At 44.1% G+C, this 19,803-nt stretch overlaps 1 protein-coding gene across 4 annotated transcripts in view; it reads left to right on the top strand.

The window, feature by feature from the left end:
* LOC105903850 (A-kinase anchor protein 2) overlaps positions 1–19,803 on the top strand; it is a 130,117-nt gene that overhangs the window by 23,988 nt on the left and 86,326 nt on the right. For all 4 annotated transcript variants that reach the window (XM_042709412.1, XM_031577998.2, XM_042709414.1 and 1 more), the window contains exon 3: positions 17,117–17,197. In XM_042709412.1, the coding sequence (XP_042565346.1) occupies positions 17,117–17,197 (81 nt within the window). The remainder of the gene's footprint in view (positions 1–17,116; positions 17,198–19,803) is intronic.

Below are 19,803 nucleotides of genomic sequence, written 5' to 3'. Positions count from 1 at the left end.
TTGACAGTAACTGTGCTGTCTGGTGTCTGGTGTTGGCAGTAACTGTGCTGTTCTGGTGTCTGGTGTTGGCAGTAACTGTGCTGTTCCTGTGTCTGGTGTTGGCAGTAACTGTGCTGTCTGGTGTTGGCAATAACTGTGCTGTTCCTGTGTCTGGTGTCTGGTGTTGGCAGTAACTGTGCTGTCTGGTGTTGGCAGTAACTGGGCTGCTCCTGTGTCTGGTGTTGGCAGTAACTGTGCTGTTCTGGTGTCTGGTGTTGGCAGTAACTGTGCTGTTCCTGTGTCTGGTGTTGGCAGTAACTGTGCTGTTCCTGTGTCTGGTGTTGGCAGTAACTGTGTCTGGTGTTGGCAGTAACTGTGATGTCCCTGTGTCTGGTGTTGACAGTAACTGTGCTGTCTGGTGTTGACAGTAACTGTGCTGTCTGGTGTTGGCAGTAACTGTGCTGCTCCTGTGTCTGGTGTTGGCAGTAACTGTGCTGTTTCTGTGTCTGGTGTTGGCAGTAACTGTGCTGTCTGGCGTTGGCAGTAACTGTGCTGTCTGGTGTTGGCAGTAACTGTGCTGTTCCTGTGTCTGGTGTTGACAGTAACTGTGCTGTGTCTGTGTCTGGTGTTGGCAGTAACTGTGCTGTGTCTGTGTCTGGTGTCGGCAGTAACTGTGTCTGGTGTTGGCAGTAACTGTGATGTCCCTGTGTCTGGTGTTGACAGTAACTGTGCTGTCTGGTGTCTGGTGTTGGCAGTAACTGTGCTGTTCTGGTGTCTGGTGTTGGCAGTAACTGTGCTGTTCCTGTGTCTGGTGTTGGCAGTAACTGTGCTGTCTGGTGTTGGCAGTAACTGTGCTGCTCCTGTGTCTGTGTCTGGTGTTGGCAGTAACTGTGCTGCTCCTGTGTCTGGTGTTGGCAGTAACTGTGCTGTCTGGTGTTGGCAATAACTGTGCTGTGTCTGTGTCTGGTGTTGGCAGTAACTGTGCTGTTCCTGTGTCTGGTGTTGGCAGTAACTGTGCTGTCTGGTGTTGGCAATAACTGTGCTGTGTCTGTGTCTGGTGTTGGCAGTAACTGTGCTGTTCTGGTGTCTGGTGTTGGCAGTAACTGTGCTGTCTGGTGTTGGCAGGAACTGTGCTGCTCCTGTGTCTGTGTCTGGTGTTGGCAGTAACTGTGCTGTTCCTGTGTCTGGTGTTGGCAGTAACTGTGCTGTCTGGTGTTGGCAGTAACTGGGCTGCTCCTGTGTCTGGTGTTGGCAGTAACTGTGCTGTCTGGTGTTGGCAGTAACTGTGCTGTTTCTGTGTCTGGTGTTGGCAGTAACTGTGCTGTTCCTGTGTCTGGTGTTGGCAGTAACTGTGCTGTTCCTGTGTCTGGTGTTGGCAGAATCTGGGCAGAGTGGAGCGTTTCATTGGAGGTTTGACCCAACCTTGAATGAACCCACTAAGACTAACAATGACTTCAGACTGTGATGTTTTAGGGTAATATCAGCCCTTTCTGTTTAAGCCTCTGGAAGGTGTGACTGATTTTGAACGTGCTGAGTAGCCAGACCGGGCATTGATCCGGGCATTAATATGGGCATCGATCTGGGCATTGATCCCTTTCACATAATAACATAATAACAACAGTTTGTCTTTGGACTGTGATTGAGTCGGACAGGTCTCACTTTACGCTGAAAACTGGTGAATACACAAAATTTGAAAGAAATGAATGAAAACACCATTTCTTGTCTTCAAATTCAATTCAATTCAGTAGTAGTAGAACTGTTGTATGAACGTAATATGACATTGGTGTTGGTGGAGTTGGTAAAGGATATCCCAGCGGCTGTGATTGGGCCGTAGGCACGAAGCCAACCCCACTCTCACTGCGGTCAGGTTGCTTAAGCTGGTAACACTTTAGATGGACGGCACCTACAAAAGGATTATATAACACATTCATAAGACCTGAATAACTCTTACGGCACCTACAAAAGGATTATATAACACATTCATAAGACCTGAATAACTCTTACGGCACCTACAAAAGGATTATATAACACATTCATAAGACCTGAATAACTCTTACGGCACCTACAAAAGGATTATATAACACATTCATAAGACCTGAATAACTCTTACGGCACCTACAAAAGGATTATATAAATAACACATTCAATAGAACACTGAATAACTCTTACGGCACCTACAAAAGGATTATATAACACATTCATAAGACCTGAATAACTCTTACGGCACCTACAAAAGGATTATATAACACATTCATAAGACCTGAATAACTCTTACGGCACCTACAAAAGGATTATATAACACATTCATAAGACCTGAATAACTCTTACGGCACCTACAAAAGGATTATATAACACATTCATAAGACCTGAATAACTCTTACGGCACCTACAAAAGGATTATATAACACATTCATAAGACCTGAATAACTCTTACGGCACCTACAAAAGGATTATATAACACATTCATAAGACCTGAATAACTCTTACGGCACCTACAAAAGGATTATATAACACATTCATAAGACCTGAATAACTCTTACGGCACCTACAAAAGGATTATATAACACATTCATAAGACCTGAATAACTCTTACGGCACCTACAAAAGGATTATATAACACATTCATAAGACCTGAATAACTCTTACGGCACCTACAAAAGGATTATATAACACATTCATAAGACCTGAATAACTCTTACGGCACCTACAAAAGGATTATATAACACATTCATAAGACCTGAATAACTCTTACGGCACCTACAAAGGATTATATAACACATTCATAAGACCTGAATAACTCTTACGGCACCTACAAAAGGATTATATAACAACATTCATAAGACCTGAATAACTCTTACGGCAACCTACAAAAGGATTATATAACACATTCATAAGACCTGAATAACTCTTACGGCACCTACAAAAGGATTATATAACACATTCATAAGACCTGAATAACTCTTACGGCACCTACAAAAGGATTATATAACACATTCATAAGACCTGAATAACTCTTACGGCACCTACAAAAGGATTATATAACACATTCATAAGACTCTGAATAACTCTTACGGCACCTACAAAAGGATTATATAAACATTCATAAGACCTGAATAACTCTTACGGCACCTACAAAAGGATTATATAACACATTCATAAGACCTGAAATAACTCTTACGGCACTACAAAAGGATTATAAACACATTCATAAGACCTGAAATAACTCTTACGGCACCTACAAAAGGATTATATAACACATTCATAAGACCTGAATAACTCTTACGGCACCTACAAAAGGATTATATAACACATTCATAAGACCTGAATAACTCTTACGGCACCTACAAAAGGATTATATAACACATTCATAAGACCTGAATAACTCTTACGGCACCTACAAAAGGATTATATAACACATTCATAAGACCTGAATAACTCTTACGGCACCTACAAAAGGATTATATAACACATTCATAAGACCTGAATAACTCTTACGGCACCTACAAAAGGATTATATAACACATTCATAATCCCTAAATAGCTCTAACTGTTATATATTGACTGAATAATAACTGTTTCGACAGTAGATATTGTAAGGGAAAATATGAAAGCAAAACCTCACGACTCACGACAACATCATCACTTGTGTCAGTACAGTATTATTCATTTCATAAAAGATGTTATGTCATCTTGCGAGTATGGACGTTTTCTCTGCATAGACACACCTCTGCTTTTGAAACTTCCCGTGCTTATGAAACACTTATGCAGGCACCCTTCAAATGAAGTCACATAAGACTACATTCCCATCATTCCCAACATGCAGTTACATTCCTGCACTTCTTTTTCCTTTCTAGGTCGTTTTTCTAATTCTCATGTAAAGTAGTATTTATTGTTACACCATGTTTTTGATTGCTCTTAGCTTGACTGTTCTCTCCCTTGTACATCACTTTGGACAAAAGGGTCTGCTAAATGACTAAATGGAATGTAATGTAAATCATACAAGCATGATGAGATAGAAGGGGTGAACCTTTCTTACTTCTCTTTGTGTTGGAGACCATCATTATGATGGGCGCCAACTTGACGGATATAAATAGATGTTCCTGACTGTTAGTTTGCTAAAAGACTATAGATGTTCCTGACTGTTAGTTTGCTAAAAGACTATATCCAGCCTTATTTCTTTGTGCAAACCAAGCTTCATAATCCCCTCCAGAATGCTTAAGTCAACAACTTGTAAGACCGAGATACATTGTATATATATATAGATATTTATGTGTGTGTGTGTGTGTGTGTGTGTGTGTGTGTGTACATATACAGTGGGGAAAATAAGTATTTGAACCCCTGCCGATTTCACAAGTTTTGCCACTTGCAAAGAAATGTGTGATCTATAATTGTAATGGTAGGTGTATTTTAACAGTGAGAAATAGAATATCAACAAACAAATCCAGAAAACTGCGTTTTATAACATTTATGACTTTATTTGTATTTCATGCAGAAAATAAGTATTTGAATATATATGTGTGTGTGTGTGTGTGTTTAAGGTGTTTTCTCCAAGCACAGAGCAGTAAGTGGCACTGCTGGTATGTTGGAGTTTCAGAGAACTAGAGGATCCAATTTAGGGCCCAGTTCTAGATTCATTCGAGACGAGTTTTCTTGTTGTTAAAAAAGGGACCTTTGGTTTCAGATGACTGTGGAATATCCATCATCCCACATGTTTACGAGAGGTGTGTGGGGAGTTTGGTTTAAATGATGTTGTTACCTTTAAACGCTCAACAACAGTTTCATCAGACATACATAAGCTTTAATGGTCTGACCACCGTTGACATTTCAAGAGGTACACCATGTTTGGGTAAATAACAAAAGTGCAGGGTTTGGGGGCGGAATGCTGGGGTTGAAATGAAAAAATAATGCGTTTGTTATTCACCTCCAGTAGTAGGCTAATGAAAATGCATGCCACATGTTGCTTTAATGATCTGCAGACTTTTCTTTTGTATGGAAGGTTTAACACACACTGCGCACACTGAGGAGTGCTACCCTGGGTGCTCATTGAGTGGGGTTTAGTTTACAGTGGCACCATGCAGTCCTTCTGCTGTTGGGGTACATCTGTACAGTAATTACACATGGGGGCCTGAAGACTGTGGCATGGCATCCAGACACACACACACACACACACATCCAGTTTGAGTGATTTACCAGAGGGGGGGGGGGGGGGGGGGGGGAGGGGTAAAGGTCACAGCCATATAACGCATTCTAATTTGTACCAAATCACTGGTCATTACTTTGTTATTACACTAACACAGGCATTTGATTTAGCAGCCATACACCTTACTTGTGTGTGTGTGTGTGTGTGTGTGTGTGTGTGTGTGTGTGTGGCCACTGAAAGCTTCAATCAATTCAGGCTAACCCTTCACTTCACACACACACACACACACACCGGAGGGCTGGATGGGCATATGCTAATATCCTTGGAGTGTTTTTAGCAGAGAGATGTTTGATGATGGATTGCCTTCACTTCACACACACGCACACACACACACACACACACACACAGCACAGTCACACTCTCACTCTCATGCTATTGTTACTTCTGTAGCAGTCAAGCTGTAAAATAACAAAGCTTAGCTGACCTCTGTAGCAGTCGAGCTGTAGAAGAGCAAAGTTTAACTTCTGTAGCAGTCAAGCTGTAGAAGAGCAAAGCTTAACTCCTGTAGCAGTCAAGCTGTAGAAGAACAAAGCTTAATGAAGAGTAGACAGCAGACCTAACATGACCGAGGCCATTTCCATCTCCAAACTTGTGTGTGTGTGTGTGTGTGTGTGTGTGTGTGTGTGTGTGTGTGCGTGTGTGTAGGTGTGTGTCTGTAAGGGCTCCAGACAGACCTAACATGACCGAGGCCGTTTCCATCTCCAAACTTGTGTGTGTGTGTGTGTGTGTGTGTGTGTGAGTGTGTGTGTGCGTGTGTGTAGGTGTGTGTCTGTAAGGGCTCCAGACAGACCTAACATGACCGAGGCCGTTTCCATCTCCAAACTTGTGTATGTGTGTGTGTGTGTGTGTGTGTGTGTGTGTGTGTGTGTGTGTGTGTAGGTGTGTGTCTGTAAGGGCTCCAGTCAGACCTAACATGACCGAGGCCGTTTCCATCTCCAAACTTGTGTGTGTGTGTGTGTGTGTGTGCGTGTGTGTAGGTGTGTGTCTGTAAGGGCTCCAGTCAGACCTAACATGACCAAGGCCGTTTCCATCTCAAGACTGGGCTCTAGGGTGAGAGCTCCTCCTGTGTGGGACAGATGTGTGTGTGTGTGTGTGTGTGTGTGTGTGTGTGTGTGTGTGTGTGTGTGTGGGACAGATGTCTGGCTGCAGTTCAGCTTTGAAAAGCAGCATTCCCTCTCTGCAAAGCTGGCAGCCCTCTCTTGTAAGCCCTTGTCTCCCTGAGCAAATAAGCTGAAGAAAAGAAATCGACACATCAGTCTCTGTCTCAGTCTCTGTCGCAGCTGCACAGTCACAGTGATCAGAGCTTCTTTACACGTGTGTGTGTGTGTGTGTGTGTGTGTGTGTGTGTGTGTGTGTGTGTGTGTGTGTGTGCACAGTCACAGTGATCAACGCTTCTTGCAGTGCTAAATCCACCCTTTACACATATGTGATAGCACTGATTTGAAGTGCTGTTGTGTCTGATTTGATAGCACTGATTTGAAGTGCTGTTGTGTCTGATTTGATAGCACTGATTTGAAGTGCTGTTGTGTCTGATTTGGCATGGTCATGAGAAGAACTGATTCATCTCTGATAAACCACTGCTGGACATGAGATCAGAGCCACTCTGGTGCTGGTGTGTGCAGATCTGTCCTCTGGTTATTCAACCCTAGATCTGAAGTCTTCCTTGGTGGTTATTCAACCCTAGATCTGAAGTCTTCCTTGGTGGTTATTCAACCCTAGATCTGAAGTCTTCCTCGGTGGTTATTCAACCCTCGATCTGAAGTCTTCCTTGGTGGTTATTCAACCCTCGATCTGAAGTCTTCCTTGGTGGTTATTCAACCCTCGATCTGAAGTCTTCCTCGGTGGTTATTCAACCCTAGATCTGAAGTCTTCCTCGGTGGTTATTCAACCCTAGATCTGAAGTCTTCCAATATTCCGTGTTTCCGCTCTCAGGAAGCTTCCTGGGAATATTGTGCATAGCTCTATTTTCGGTGGGTCCGTTGGGAAGATTGCTTGTTGTGACTCTCATGACGTTTCTCCACAGTGAAGAGTGAAAGACCCTCTCTTTGCATGTGTGTCCTGTGGGGCTGAGCGAGGGGATGGTAGTGGGGTTAGGGTTAGGTGACGGATGTTTAGTGCTGACTATTTATGTGTGTGTAGTGGGGGGGCGGGGGGGGGGGGTATAAAGAAAGAAAGCATTCTGGGAAAGAAATGGACTGAAGATAGAGAAGAGGGAGACAAAGACTGAGAGACAGTAAAAGAAAGGAGAAAGACACTCATGGATATAGAATGTGTGCCATTCAATTACACTTTCAGAGAATCACACGTGCGGTGCGGGAGACTGAGAGAGAGAGAGAGATTTCAACACACACACACACACACACACAGAGAGAGAGAGAGAGAGAGAGAGATCGGTGAGAGACGTTTCCAAACTGTAAAATACTCTGGTAGAACAAGATGCTAACAACACCAAGGCCGTGGGCTCAAAACAAGGGAGCGCGTATGCGAAGGATAAAATGCACGATATAATATAACGTAATAACAAATATCCGACACTTTTGGGTAAAGGTTTCTGCTAAATGAATGATCTAAATCTAAATGTAAAGTGAACAGCCCCTGGGGACTCGAGTCTGTGATGGAGGAGTCTGTGTGTGTGTGTGAGTCTGTGATGGAGGAGTCTGTGTGTGTGTGTGAGTCTGTGATGGAGGAGTCTGTGTGTGTGTGTGAGTCTGTGATGGAGGAGTCTGTGTGTGTGTGTGAGTCTGTGATGGAGGAGTCTGTGTGTGTGTGTGAGTCTGTGATGGAGGAGTCTGTGTGTGTGTGTGAGTCTGTGATGGGGGAGTCTGTGTGTGTGTGTGAGTCTGTGATGGAGGAGTCTGTGTGTGTGTGTGAGTCTGTGATGGAGGAGTCTGTGTGTGTGTGTGAGGCTGTGATGGAGGAGTCTGGCTGATTCTCTGAGTAGAAATGTCAGCATATTTGCCACTGTGGGTGGGGGTGTGTGGATCACGTGACTGAACACTGCACCGCTCTCAGTATTTCTGCGTCCCCACCCCACACACACACACTGCACCGCTCTCAGTGTTGCTGCGTCCCCACCCCACACACACACACTGCACCGCTCTCAGTATTTCTGCGTCCCCGCCCCACACACACACACTGCACCGCTCTCAGTGTTGCTGCTTCCACCACCCAAGCATCCAGCATCACAACAATGCCACACACACACACACACACACACACACACACACACACACACACACACAATCATGGCACACACACACACACACACACACACACACACACACACACACACACACTCACACTCACACTCACACTCACACTATCATGCCACACACACACACACACACACACACACACAATCATGGCACACACACACACACACACACACACTCTCAGTGTTGCTGCTTCCCACCCAAGCATCCAGCGTCACAACAAAGGCATGCAGGGCTCCGTGACTCATACCAGCCAATGCAGTCAGCAGCACAGAAATATACAATACAATACAGAGTACACACACACACACACACACACACACACACACACACACACACACACACACACACACAGGGTTCCGTGACTCATACCAGCCAATGCAGTCAGCAGGACAGCAATATGTGCTTGTCTGTCTGTCTGAAGTCATGCTGCAGGGTTAGAAGCTGTGTTCCTCTAGTGATGTAGTGCGCTGACCACAGTCACAGCCTTTCAGTGGCTTTGACACTTTAGAGTGTTGGTACTTAACCTGGGTTCGGTCGAACCCCAGGGGTTCGTTGAGTCACTCTCAGGGGTTCGGCAGGGGTCAAGACACACACAGTATAGCCCGGTTCACACTAGCAATGTCGGGCCGTTTTTATATATACACTATGTTTTGAAGAAATCCTATTTTATTTTTCCAATTACGAAGGGTTCAGTGAATGTACTGATGTACAAGTTTGCAGGGTTCAGTACCTCCAATAAGGTTAAGAACCACTGCTTTAGAGTGTTACTATCGCTTGGGAGGGGAGGGATCTAAAGAGTCCTCGCCTGATGATTGGTCTCTGAGCCTGTTTATCAAAAGAGTCCTCGCCTGATGATTGGTCTCTGAGCCTGTTTATCTGAAGATTTACTGTGAACACTTATTCCACCACACTATAAAAAAGTAGAGAATCTTTATTCATTCATCAGAACAAATTAACTATAATCTTATTCTTCAATAGGATACTGGTGTTTATAACTTTAAATAAATATGATTTAATCCAATGCAATGCAATGAAACCAGTTCAGATGAGCAATTCATGTTTTACTTTTGTATGTGTGCATGTTTACATGCCTTAGATCTATATGCTTCAAGTAACCTTAGCAACACATCTGTTAAAAACACATAACTCCAATAGTCCTCAGGTAACCTTAGCAACACATCTGTTAAAAACCCTAACTCCAGTAGTCTTCAGGTGATTGTATGCTGACTAAAAGCAGATTATCCTCCTCTGTTGATCAGTGCATTAGTGTTCTACAGCTTCATACAATTTCCATTCTCCCTGGATGATGTATGTATGTCTTCATCCAGAACATTCCTTTTAGCGAGCAGGACTCCAAGGAGTCGTGTGCAGAGAGTGTCTGTGTAATCTGGAGCTGTGGATGTGGGGGTGGGGGGTTTGAAACAGGGTTTCAGCGAGAGGGGTGTGGGGGTGGGGGGTTTGAACAGGGTTTCAGCGAGAGGGGTGGGGGGTGGGGGTGAGGTAGGAGGTGTGCAGCTGTTTTCCATCTTAGACTCGAGACAGGTCCTCTTTGTTTGGGTCTCCAGTTGCTGGCGAAAGCTTGCCAAGGAGTACAGTTGTCCCACTTCCTTCTTCTCCTACACACGGACAGCCCTGACTTCAGCACGTTTCGATCTCAACCAATCAATCGCCTCCAAATGACACGCGTGCGGGTCGTATTAGTCGTGGCCAAAGCGGCCGAGTGGGGAGGAATGCGTGTTGTGTGCGGGACAGCTAGTCGAGGTCCTGTGTTCTAGTCCTGTGTTCTAGTCCTGTGTTCTAGTCCTGTGTTCTTGTCCTGTGTTCTAGTCCTGTGTTCTGGTCCTGTGTTCTGTGTTCTAGTTCTGTGTTCTAGTCCTGTGTTCTAGTCCTGTGTTCTGTGTTCTAGTCCTGTGTTCTAGTCCTGTGTTCTTGTCCTGTGTTCTAGTCCTGTGTTCTAGTCCTGTGTTCTAGTCCTGTGTTCTTGTCCTGTGTTCTGTGTTCTAGTTCTGTGTTCTAGTCCTGTGTTCTAGTCCTGTGTTCTAGTCCTGTGTTCTTGTCCTGTGTTCTAGTCCTGTGTTCTTGTCCTGTGTTCTAGTCCTGTGTTCTAGTCCTGTGTTCTAGTCCTGTGTTCTGTGTTCTAGTTCTGTGTTCTAGTCCTGTGTTCTAGTCCTGTGTTCTGTGTTCTAGTCCTGTGTTCTAGTCCTGTGTTCTAGTCCTGTGTTCTAGTCCTGTGTTCTTGTCCTGTGTTCTGTGTTCTAGTCCTGTGTTCTGTGTTCTAGTCCTGTATTCTAGTCCTGTGTTCTGTGTTCTAGTCCTGTGTTCTAGTCCTGTGTTCTGTGTTCTAGTCCTGTGTTCTAGTCCTGTGTTCTAGTCCTGTGTTCTAGTCGAGGTCCTGTGTTCTAGTCCTGTGTTCTAGTCCAGGTTCTGTGTTCTAGTCCTGTGTTCTGTGTTCTAGTCCTGTGTTCTAGTCCTGTGTTCTAGTCCTGTGTTCTAGTCCTGTGTTCTAGTCCTGTGTTCTAGTCGAGTTCCTGTGTTCTCCGTAGTTTCATGCGTTGGCTGGAGCAGGAAATAGACTCCTCTCAGAAATGCAGTGGGTGCACAGAGTTGTGTGCCGTTCCACAGGGCTTTTTAAAGCTGTGAAGATTCCACAGGGCTTTTTAAAGCGGTGAAGGTTCCACAGGGCTTTTTAAAGCTGTGAAGAATGCACCAACAAAGTCATTCTAGCCACAGCATCGGAATAGCAGTCCGCTGTGGAGAGCCTCGGAGCGGAGCTGAGCTGTGGTAGAATGGAAGAAATGCCTGTGGAACATTAAACAACATGAACTATAGTGACGGTGAAGGTACGCTTTAGTGCAGGGATAAAAAGGAGTTATGAGACTGACTGACCTGCGAGTAGACACTGTGTATTACAATCAAATTGAGAAAGAAGCTAAATGTGTCAGATTCAGTGTGAACAAATGATCTAACAAAAGTTGCCACTTTACAAGGAGAGAGTGACCAACAGCAGGGGCACATGAAGATTTATGAATTGAAAATGTAACGGGATAGGGTTAGGTGTAAGTATAGGGTGTGGTTAATGGTTGCATGTGTTGTGCTTCCATGTGCACTGGCCTAGAGGTCACCCAGGAGGCCTCCCTGATGTGTGCAGTGTATATATGGGTATGCAGGAAAGTGGGAAGGGGAATGAGGGCGGGGCAGGGGGGGGGGGGGGTTGGAAAACAATTAACAAAATATACACTCTTGTAAAATAATAGGATAAAAGGACTGGTAAAAAGTGCTGAGTTGGTATAAAGTGCTAAAAAGTTAAATGCTAAAAGGTTAAGTGCTAAAAAAACACACAATCAAAAGTGAAAATATACAAATATAAATAAGTGCTGGGTAAGAAAGGTAAAGCCAACAAGTAAGAGGAAAAAATAAAAAAGCACACAAAGACACAGAAAAGAAACACAAAACAAAGGGATACCAGTCCTAATAAACTAAAACCATACAGAGTATAGGGTTAGGGTTAGGGTTAGGGTATAGGGAGGTGGAAAAAGAAGCTAAACGAGTTGGTGAGTTTTGGGGAAACACATTGACAGATCAAGACTTCAAAAGTATGAGACTAACCTTCAACAGATTCAGGGTATCACACATTATTGCATTCAAGCATTACATGATCCAACTGATAATTGTGAAACGGCTGTAGAAAATGACCCGAGGCTTAAATGTGACAGTGGTCGTGTCCCTGTTTGGGGTGTGGGGACGCAAACAGTATCCCAATCTCCTGCCGCCAACCAAGAAACCAAAGACTTCATCAAATGAATTAATGAAAAAAAAACAAAAGCGCAAGGAGAGGCCAAAGTAACAATAAGCAACAACAGTAAATACCTTTTTAGAGTGGAATAAATCTGATCGACCACAAAGCAAGAGTCAAACACCAGGAACAAATGTCATCCTACCAGACATGAGCACACAGATCTTAACCCTAGTCTCCCAAACTCACTATACAAGCTTCAAATTCAATTTAGATATTTACAATCTATTTATAAGTAAACAAGTCAAATATGTGCTATATTACTGTATAATGTGAACACCTTAGTACAAGTAAGTGCAATTGGATACACTCTATTGGCCAGTGTAACATATCCAGATACAAGTTGATTTCAATAACCAATAACGCACCAAGAAGGCCTAACCAGAGCAGGGGCGTCCCTCTCTACCTTCAAGAAGCTTTAGAAGACCCAACTCTTCAGAGAGCACCTCCCTTCCTAACTGGCACCTGACTAGCGCTTAACTTGCACTTCAGCAGTTACATTCCTGCACTTCTTTTTCCTTTCTAGGTAGTTTTTTTCTAATTCTCATGTAAAGTAGTATTGATTGTTACACCATGTTTTTTATTGCTCTTAGCTTGACTGTTCTCTCCCTTGTACGTCGCTTTGGACAAAAGCGTCTGCTAAATGACTAAATGTAAATGTAATGTCTGACAAGCGAACTCAACTTGCCCCCTTTCCTACCCTCGAGCCAGCTGCTTTTACTTCTGGGAAACATCAAGATGTTCTATAACCACAAGTTGCAAATAATGAGTGTCTCTCCAAACACTATTCAGTTGATAAAGCCTTTTTTACTCTATTCAAAGGTAATTCAATGTTAACAACAAGATAGCATTAGCACACGGTAGCCAAAAGCTGGTAAAAAACCTGTTCTCTTACCTTGTTAGCTAGCTAACTCGTTCACTGCTTTAATAGGTGCTGCTATTGTTCTCTCTTGTGTGTTTTAGTTTCCCATAGGGTAAAAAAAACGTAAAAAAAATCCAGCTTTTTGCTTTTTCTTCATAGCTCTCAGAACGTGAGGATCCTGACAGCAAGGGTCCTGACAGCAAGGGTCCTGACAGCAAGGACCTTTATTAACTGTAGCGCTTACAGGGACCCGCAGAATGTTGTGATGGTGATCAAACACTGTCATTTGTCAGACCTATAGTCAATTATCTTTACATGAAAACACAAGGATGCACACAATTGTGTTATATGTCTTGTGTTTTTATAGTGTAAATATGTATATATATATATGTTCAATCTATATTTTTATTGTTTTTGTGTCTGAGAGCTGCTACCTTAATTTCGTTGTACTTGTGCAATGACAAATAAATATATTCTATTCTATTCTATTCTATTCCAATTGATTCAAAACACTTCAAAATAAAAATAGGGCTTTGCTATGATCATGTCCATCACGGGTAATGTGTTGCCTGTTTGAGGATAGTAATTACAATTACAGATTATAAGATAGTACTTACCAGTTCAAAGCCCAGGCACACACAGGACTGCATAAGGTCCAGAACGCTCACGGAAATGTTTTCTTGCCTGCTGCCAAACAAACTTGCAGATGCATAAACATTAGTGTCCCAGCCTGGGTTTACATTGCCTGTGCCAAGGGGGCAATTACTGCAGGCAGTTTTGAACCAGAGGATTATGGACTAGGCTTGAGTAGTGTGTGTATGTGTGTGTGTGTGTGTGTGTGTGTGTGTATGTGTGTGTGTGTGTGTGTGTGTGTGTGTGTGTGTGTGTGTGTGTGTGTGTGTGTGTGTGTGTGTGTGTGTGTGGAGTGGATGCATCTTGATTTCTCTGTGTATGTCTGTACCACTAAGAGAGGCAGTGGACTATGACCCTTGAAGCGTGGGATCAAATGTGTGTGTGTGTGTGTGTGTGTGTGTGTGTGTGTGTGTGTGTGTGTATGGCAGCTGTGGTAATGAGCTCACACTGGCAGCTCCTTTAGAGGCTAACCAGGCCCCTGCGCCCCCCATGTGCCAACTGCCTGCCCAGTCAAATTCTGGGTGGGCATCAACTTGGGTTATGTTTTTCCAAATAATGATCACAATGGTTCACATCAGCTTGCCATGGCAGCTCTACCAAAGGCATGATGTGGTTAGCTCTGCACTTATTAGCTCCCTGCTCTATTGGAAGCATTAAGGGCTGCATATTACACATAAACTGTGTTTGTGGTTTGGGGGGTGAAGGGGTGGGGGTTGGGTGGTCATATATGTCTGTGTGTGTGTGTGTGTGTGCTTGTGTGTGTGTGTGTGTGTGTGTCTGTGCTTGTGTGTGTGTGTGTGTGTGTGTGTGCAGGGGGTGGAACAGTGATGCATAATGCAAACCTCTCCTGCCAACTGTTACTGTACTCCAATCCTGACATCATCATCATTCTCCTTCATGCCTCCTTTCTTTTTTCCTTTTTTTTTTTTACATTTTTAGTCATTTAGTAGACGCTTTTATCCAAAGCAACTTACAAGGATGTATACACATTTTACATTTCCACTGATGGCACACTGCACATCAGGAGCAATTAGGGGTTCAGTGCCTTGCTCAAGGACGCTTTGACAGGGAATCGAACTACCATCCTTCTGATTACCAAACGACTTCTTTACCTCCTGTACCACTGTCGCCCCAACATGTCATCACACATGACTCAACTTCTAATCTCCCTCTCACTCTCCCTCCTGTCTCGCTTCCTGGATCATTTACATACTGGATCTGTATCCTGTTGAGGGCAGTACACACACATACATATAAACTAGGTGTAGGCTAGGTGTCACAGATGATCCATCTTTCCCAATAGCACCACCATGCTGTGCTTATCTCCCAGCATGCTTTGCCTTTGATACACCTCTCATGGTCCAGGGCTCTGATTGGTCGGTTTGTTTGCTGTGCTTCCTCCTTCTCTTCATCATCCTCTTCTTCCGCTGGATCTCACATCTGGATCCGATATTCTTCTGCACCAGTCAGGCTTGGTACACACACACACACACACTCACACACACACACACACACACACACGCACACACGCACCACACACACACACACACACACACACACACACACGCACCACACACACACACACACACACACATACACATTCACACACACACACACACACATACACACACGCACACACACACATACACATTCACATACATACACACACACACACAGCTTGTTCTGGAATGCGGCAGAGGTTGTGTGAGAGTGAATCTGTGTCAAAGATGACTCCAGTCAGGCTGGGTACACACACACACACACACACACACACACACACACACACACACACACACACACACACACACACACACACACACACACACACACACACACACACACACACACACACACACACACACACACACACACACACACACACACACACACATTGCTGACCCTGTGTAAGGGCCCAGTACAGTACAGTAGAGTTGTAACATGCTGTTCTATGGTGCAGAATACCAGTGTAGGCTTAACGGAGACGGTTTCAAAATCAGATTCTAATAAATTATTCACCAACCACACAAAGAAACTGATTCCCACAGTGTCTGACCCACGTCTGATGGCCTGGGGAAAGAAAATCCTCTCCGATCGCTCGCAGTCTGAGTCTGTCTCTGTGGATCCAGGGTAGCCTAAACAGTGCAGGGCTCACTGCAGCACAATGGAGCGTTTAGAGGGCTGTTTGATCCCCCTGGTTCCCATGGAAAGCAGGCTGAGTCTGACACCAACATGCTGGAGAGGAGACACCGCACTGAAGGCCTTAAGAGTGGAGACACCGCACTGAAGGCCTTAAGAGTGGAGAGGAGACACCGCACTGAAGGCCTTAAGAGTGGAGAGGAGACACCGCACTGAAGGCCTTAAGAGTGGAGAGGAGACACCGCACTGAAGGCCTTAAGAGTGGAGAGGAGACACCGCACTGAAGGCCTTAAGAGGAGACACCGCACTGAAGGCCTTAAGAGGAGACACCGCACTGAAGGCCTTAAGAGTCCAACATGGGAGGGGGGGCACTGTGGCGCAACCAGTAGCCCCGACCACATTCGGGCTTGATGCCCATGGAGGACACAGGTTCAAATCTGGCCTGATGTCATTTCTCCTGTCCACTCCCTGCCTCTTCTCCCTCTCATTTCCTGTCCCACTCTTCACTAAGACTATCGATTAAAGCCCAAAAATAAATCTTTAAACAAAAAAAAGAGTCCAACATGGTGGAGAGGAGCTGTGGAGGTGTAGTTGTGTGGGCCATGAAGAAAGGGCAGGATATGGAAAATTGTATACATTTATCTGAAAAAAAGAGAGAGGGGGGTGGGGGGGCGTGTACTTCCTGCTTGATCTGAATGCTTTGCCAGCATTGCTGTGTTATCGCTGCATGAAATGATGTGTGACAGCAGATCCCAGCAGCTTTTCTCTGTGTGTGGACTGATGACATACTTGCAAAGCACAGGAATCAACCATGTTCTGCGCTTCTCAGTGACTTGTATCCGTTATAGAGTGAAGTGCTAGGCTGTAATGTCCAGTGTAACCAAATGTGATATCGGCTTAGGCACAGCTCCTGTGTACACAACTCTTTCATATGTACTGGCATCAATTTCTGGTGACGTCTATCCACATTTGAGATTTCATTATTTTGTAGCCTTTCCTGCCTCAGTTCTCGTTTTTCATATACATTAATATCTATTACATACAGTATATGTTTGAAGAGCTCTTTATGTTCAGTATGACTGATGTATGAAGTGCTCTTTATGTTCAGTGTGACTGATTGATCTATCCACTTCTCAGATTTACCATCCTTTTCCTCCCTCACTTCTCTTTTGTCATATACATTAATATCTCATACATACAGTATTCATGCATATATTTATGTTTGAAAAATTCGTTTACTGTTGACTGTTTGACGAAGAGTGAAATACTGAATTGGTCTTTATTCTGTGTCTTTTCAGGAAAAACGAAAACGACAATCAGAGATTGAGGACAAACGCCAAGAGCTGGATGATCTTACTCTGCAGCTTCAGCATCTGAGGGTAAATATGTGACGGTGTTCAAACCAAAGGATTATGGGATAGACGTCAGGAGAAATTACAAAGATTTCCGACGCTCTCCTAGCCTCTTGGATATGCATATGACACATGTTTGTGATTGTGTGATTTTCTGACAATCTTTATATATCTTAAAATATAAAGTAAAAATGCATACAGTACCAGTCAAAAGTTTGGACACACTTTCTAATTTTTTTTGAAGTTTTTTCTTTACTTTTGTTATTTTCTACATGGTAGATAACACATTTTTTGTTTAGAACATCATTCCATGTGTTCTTTCGTAGTTTAAATGTCTTCAGTATTAATCTACAATGTAGAAAATAATAAAAGTAAACAAAAACATTAAAGGTGTGTCCAAACTTTTGACTGGTACTGTATATATAGTAATATATAGTATAGTTCTATCAGAAATACATCTAAAACGGACCACATGTAGTGTAGTGGGAGCAACATGTTTATGTTGGGAATTCAGCATGTTCTGCCGTCCGTATGGGAGGTGAATTCATTTCCCCCTGGTTCCCTGAGAAAGAATCAGTGTGTAGAACCACACACACACACACACACAGACACACACACACACACACAAACAAACACACGGTCTCTCAGGACCTAACACAGGCTCAACTCTCCATCTGATCAGATAACCGTGGGTTTGCCTCATTTGTGCAAAATTGCTCTGTTGTTAAATCGCCCACATTTGATGCCAATTATGTTTCACAAAAAACAAATGTACTCTAGTCACAAAGTAACTCTTGAAAAGAGCTTTTGTTCCTGCCCTGTGATCCCTACGGAGAAAGAGAAAGCACTTTTTTGGGGAAAGTACCACTTACTGGCACTGACCGAGGAGAAACTCTGGCCCTTGGGACTCGTGGCGAAAAAGACAGAATCAGCACACTAGAGTGAGTACAGCATTGTGCACTAGCATTGTGCACTAGCATTGTGCACTAGCACACTAGAGTGAGTACAGCATTGTGCACTAGCATTGTGCACTAGCACGCTAGAGTGAGTACAGCATTGTGCACTAGCATTGTGCACTAGCATTGTGCACTAGCACACTAGAGTGAGTACAGCATTGTGCACTAGCATTGTGCACTAGCACACTAGAGTGAGTACAGCATTGTGCACTAGCATTGTGCACTAGCACACTAGAGTGAGGGCGAGCGCACGTACAGCATTGTGCACTAGGAGCTAGCAGCCCACTACCGCTGCATTCATTAATCACCCAAGCAAATCTCCTGCGTGGGCCATAGAATTGAGTTAAAGTAGTGATATATGTGTGTGTGTGTGTGTGTGTGTGTGTGTGTGTGTGTGTGTGTGTGTGTGTGTGTGTGTGTGTGTGTGTGTGATTTGAGTTAAAGTAGTGATATATGTGTATGTGATTTGAGTTAAAGTAGCGATATATGTGTGTGTGTGTGTGTGTGTGTGTGTGTGTGTGTTCAGGTGATATATGTGTGATTTGAGTTAAAGTAGTGATATATGTGTGTGTGTGTGTGTGTGTGTGTGTGTGTGTGTGTGTGTGTGTGTGTGTGTGTGTGTGTGTGTGTGTGTGTTCAGGTGATATGTGTGTGTGATTTGAGTTAAAGTAGTGATATATGTGTGTGATTTGAGTTAACGTAGTGATATATGTGTGTTTGTGTGTGTGTGTGTGTGTGTGTGGGTGTGTGTGTGTGTGTGTGTGTTCAGAGAGCAGAGGTGTGTGTATGTGTGTGTGTGTGTGTGTGTGTGTGTGTGTGTGTATGTGTGTGTGTGTGTGTGTGTGTGTGTTCAGAGAGCAGAGGTGTGTGTGTGTGTGTGTGTGTGTGTGTGTGTATGTGTGTGTGTGTGTGTGTGTGTGTGTTCAGAGAGCAGAGGTGTGTGTGTGTGTTCAGAGAGCAGAGGTGTGTGTGTGTGTGTGTGTTCAGGTCTCTGTGTTGTTGTGTCCACTGATATATTGCATTGTTCTATGCATTCACTGTTGTAGTATTGTATTATATGCACTTGCAAGTACAGACACTAGGGGCGCTAGTACTAGCGGTAGTGTTGTGTTGAATGTGTTGAATGTACTGTATGAAGTTAAGAGACTGAGTAAACTACGCTCTCTGTTCCTTATGCTTCGTGTGTGTTAATGTCTTCCGAAACAACACCACAACAGGTGTGTGTTCAGGTCTCGTAGACTGCGGGGCAACAGAGAGTGAAGGAGGAGGTCTGAGGGGGGCAGAAGAGCAGGATGCTGCATGTTTGCTTAGAAGTGTGTGTGTGTGTGTGTGGACTGTGTGTGTGGACTGTGTGTGTGGACTGTGTGTGTGTGGACTGTGTGTGTGGACTGTGTGGGGGGACTGTGTGTGTGGACTGTGTGTGTGTGGACTGTGTGTGTGGACTGTGTGGGGGGACTGTGTGTGTGGACTGTGTGGGTGGACTGTGTGTGTGGACTGTGTGTGTGTGGACTGTGTGTGTGGACTGTGTGGGTGGACTGTGTGTGTGGACTGTGTGTGTGGACTGTGTGTCCCAGAGCAGTTCTCATAGGAACGTTCAGTCACTTCAATGTCATGATACTTTATTTGTGAGAGTCCTTGCCAAGCTTTGTTTTTATGTTCATCTACATCAGACAGTCC

Source organism: Clupea harengus, chromosome 12, assembly GCF_900700415.2.
Source record: "Clupea harengus chromosome 12, Ch_v2.0.2, whole genome shotgun sequence".
NCBI lineage: Eukaryota > Metazoa > Chordata > Actinopteri > Clupeiformes > Clupeidae > Clupea > Clupea harengus.
This window is presented reverse-complemented; position numbering and strand designations above follow the sequence as displayed.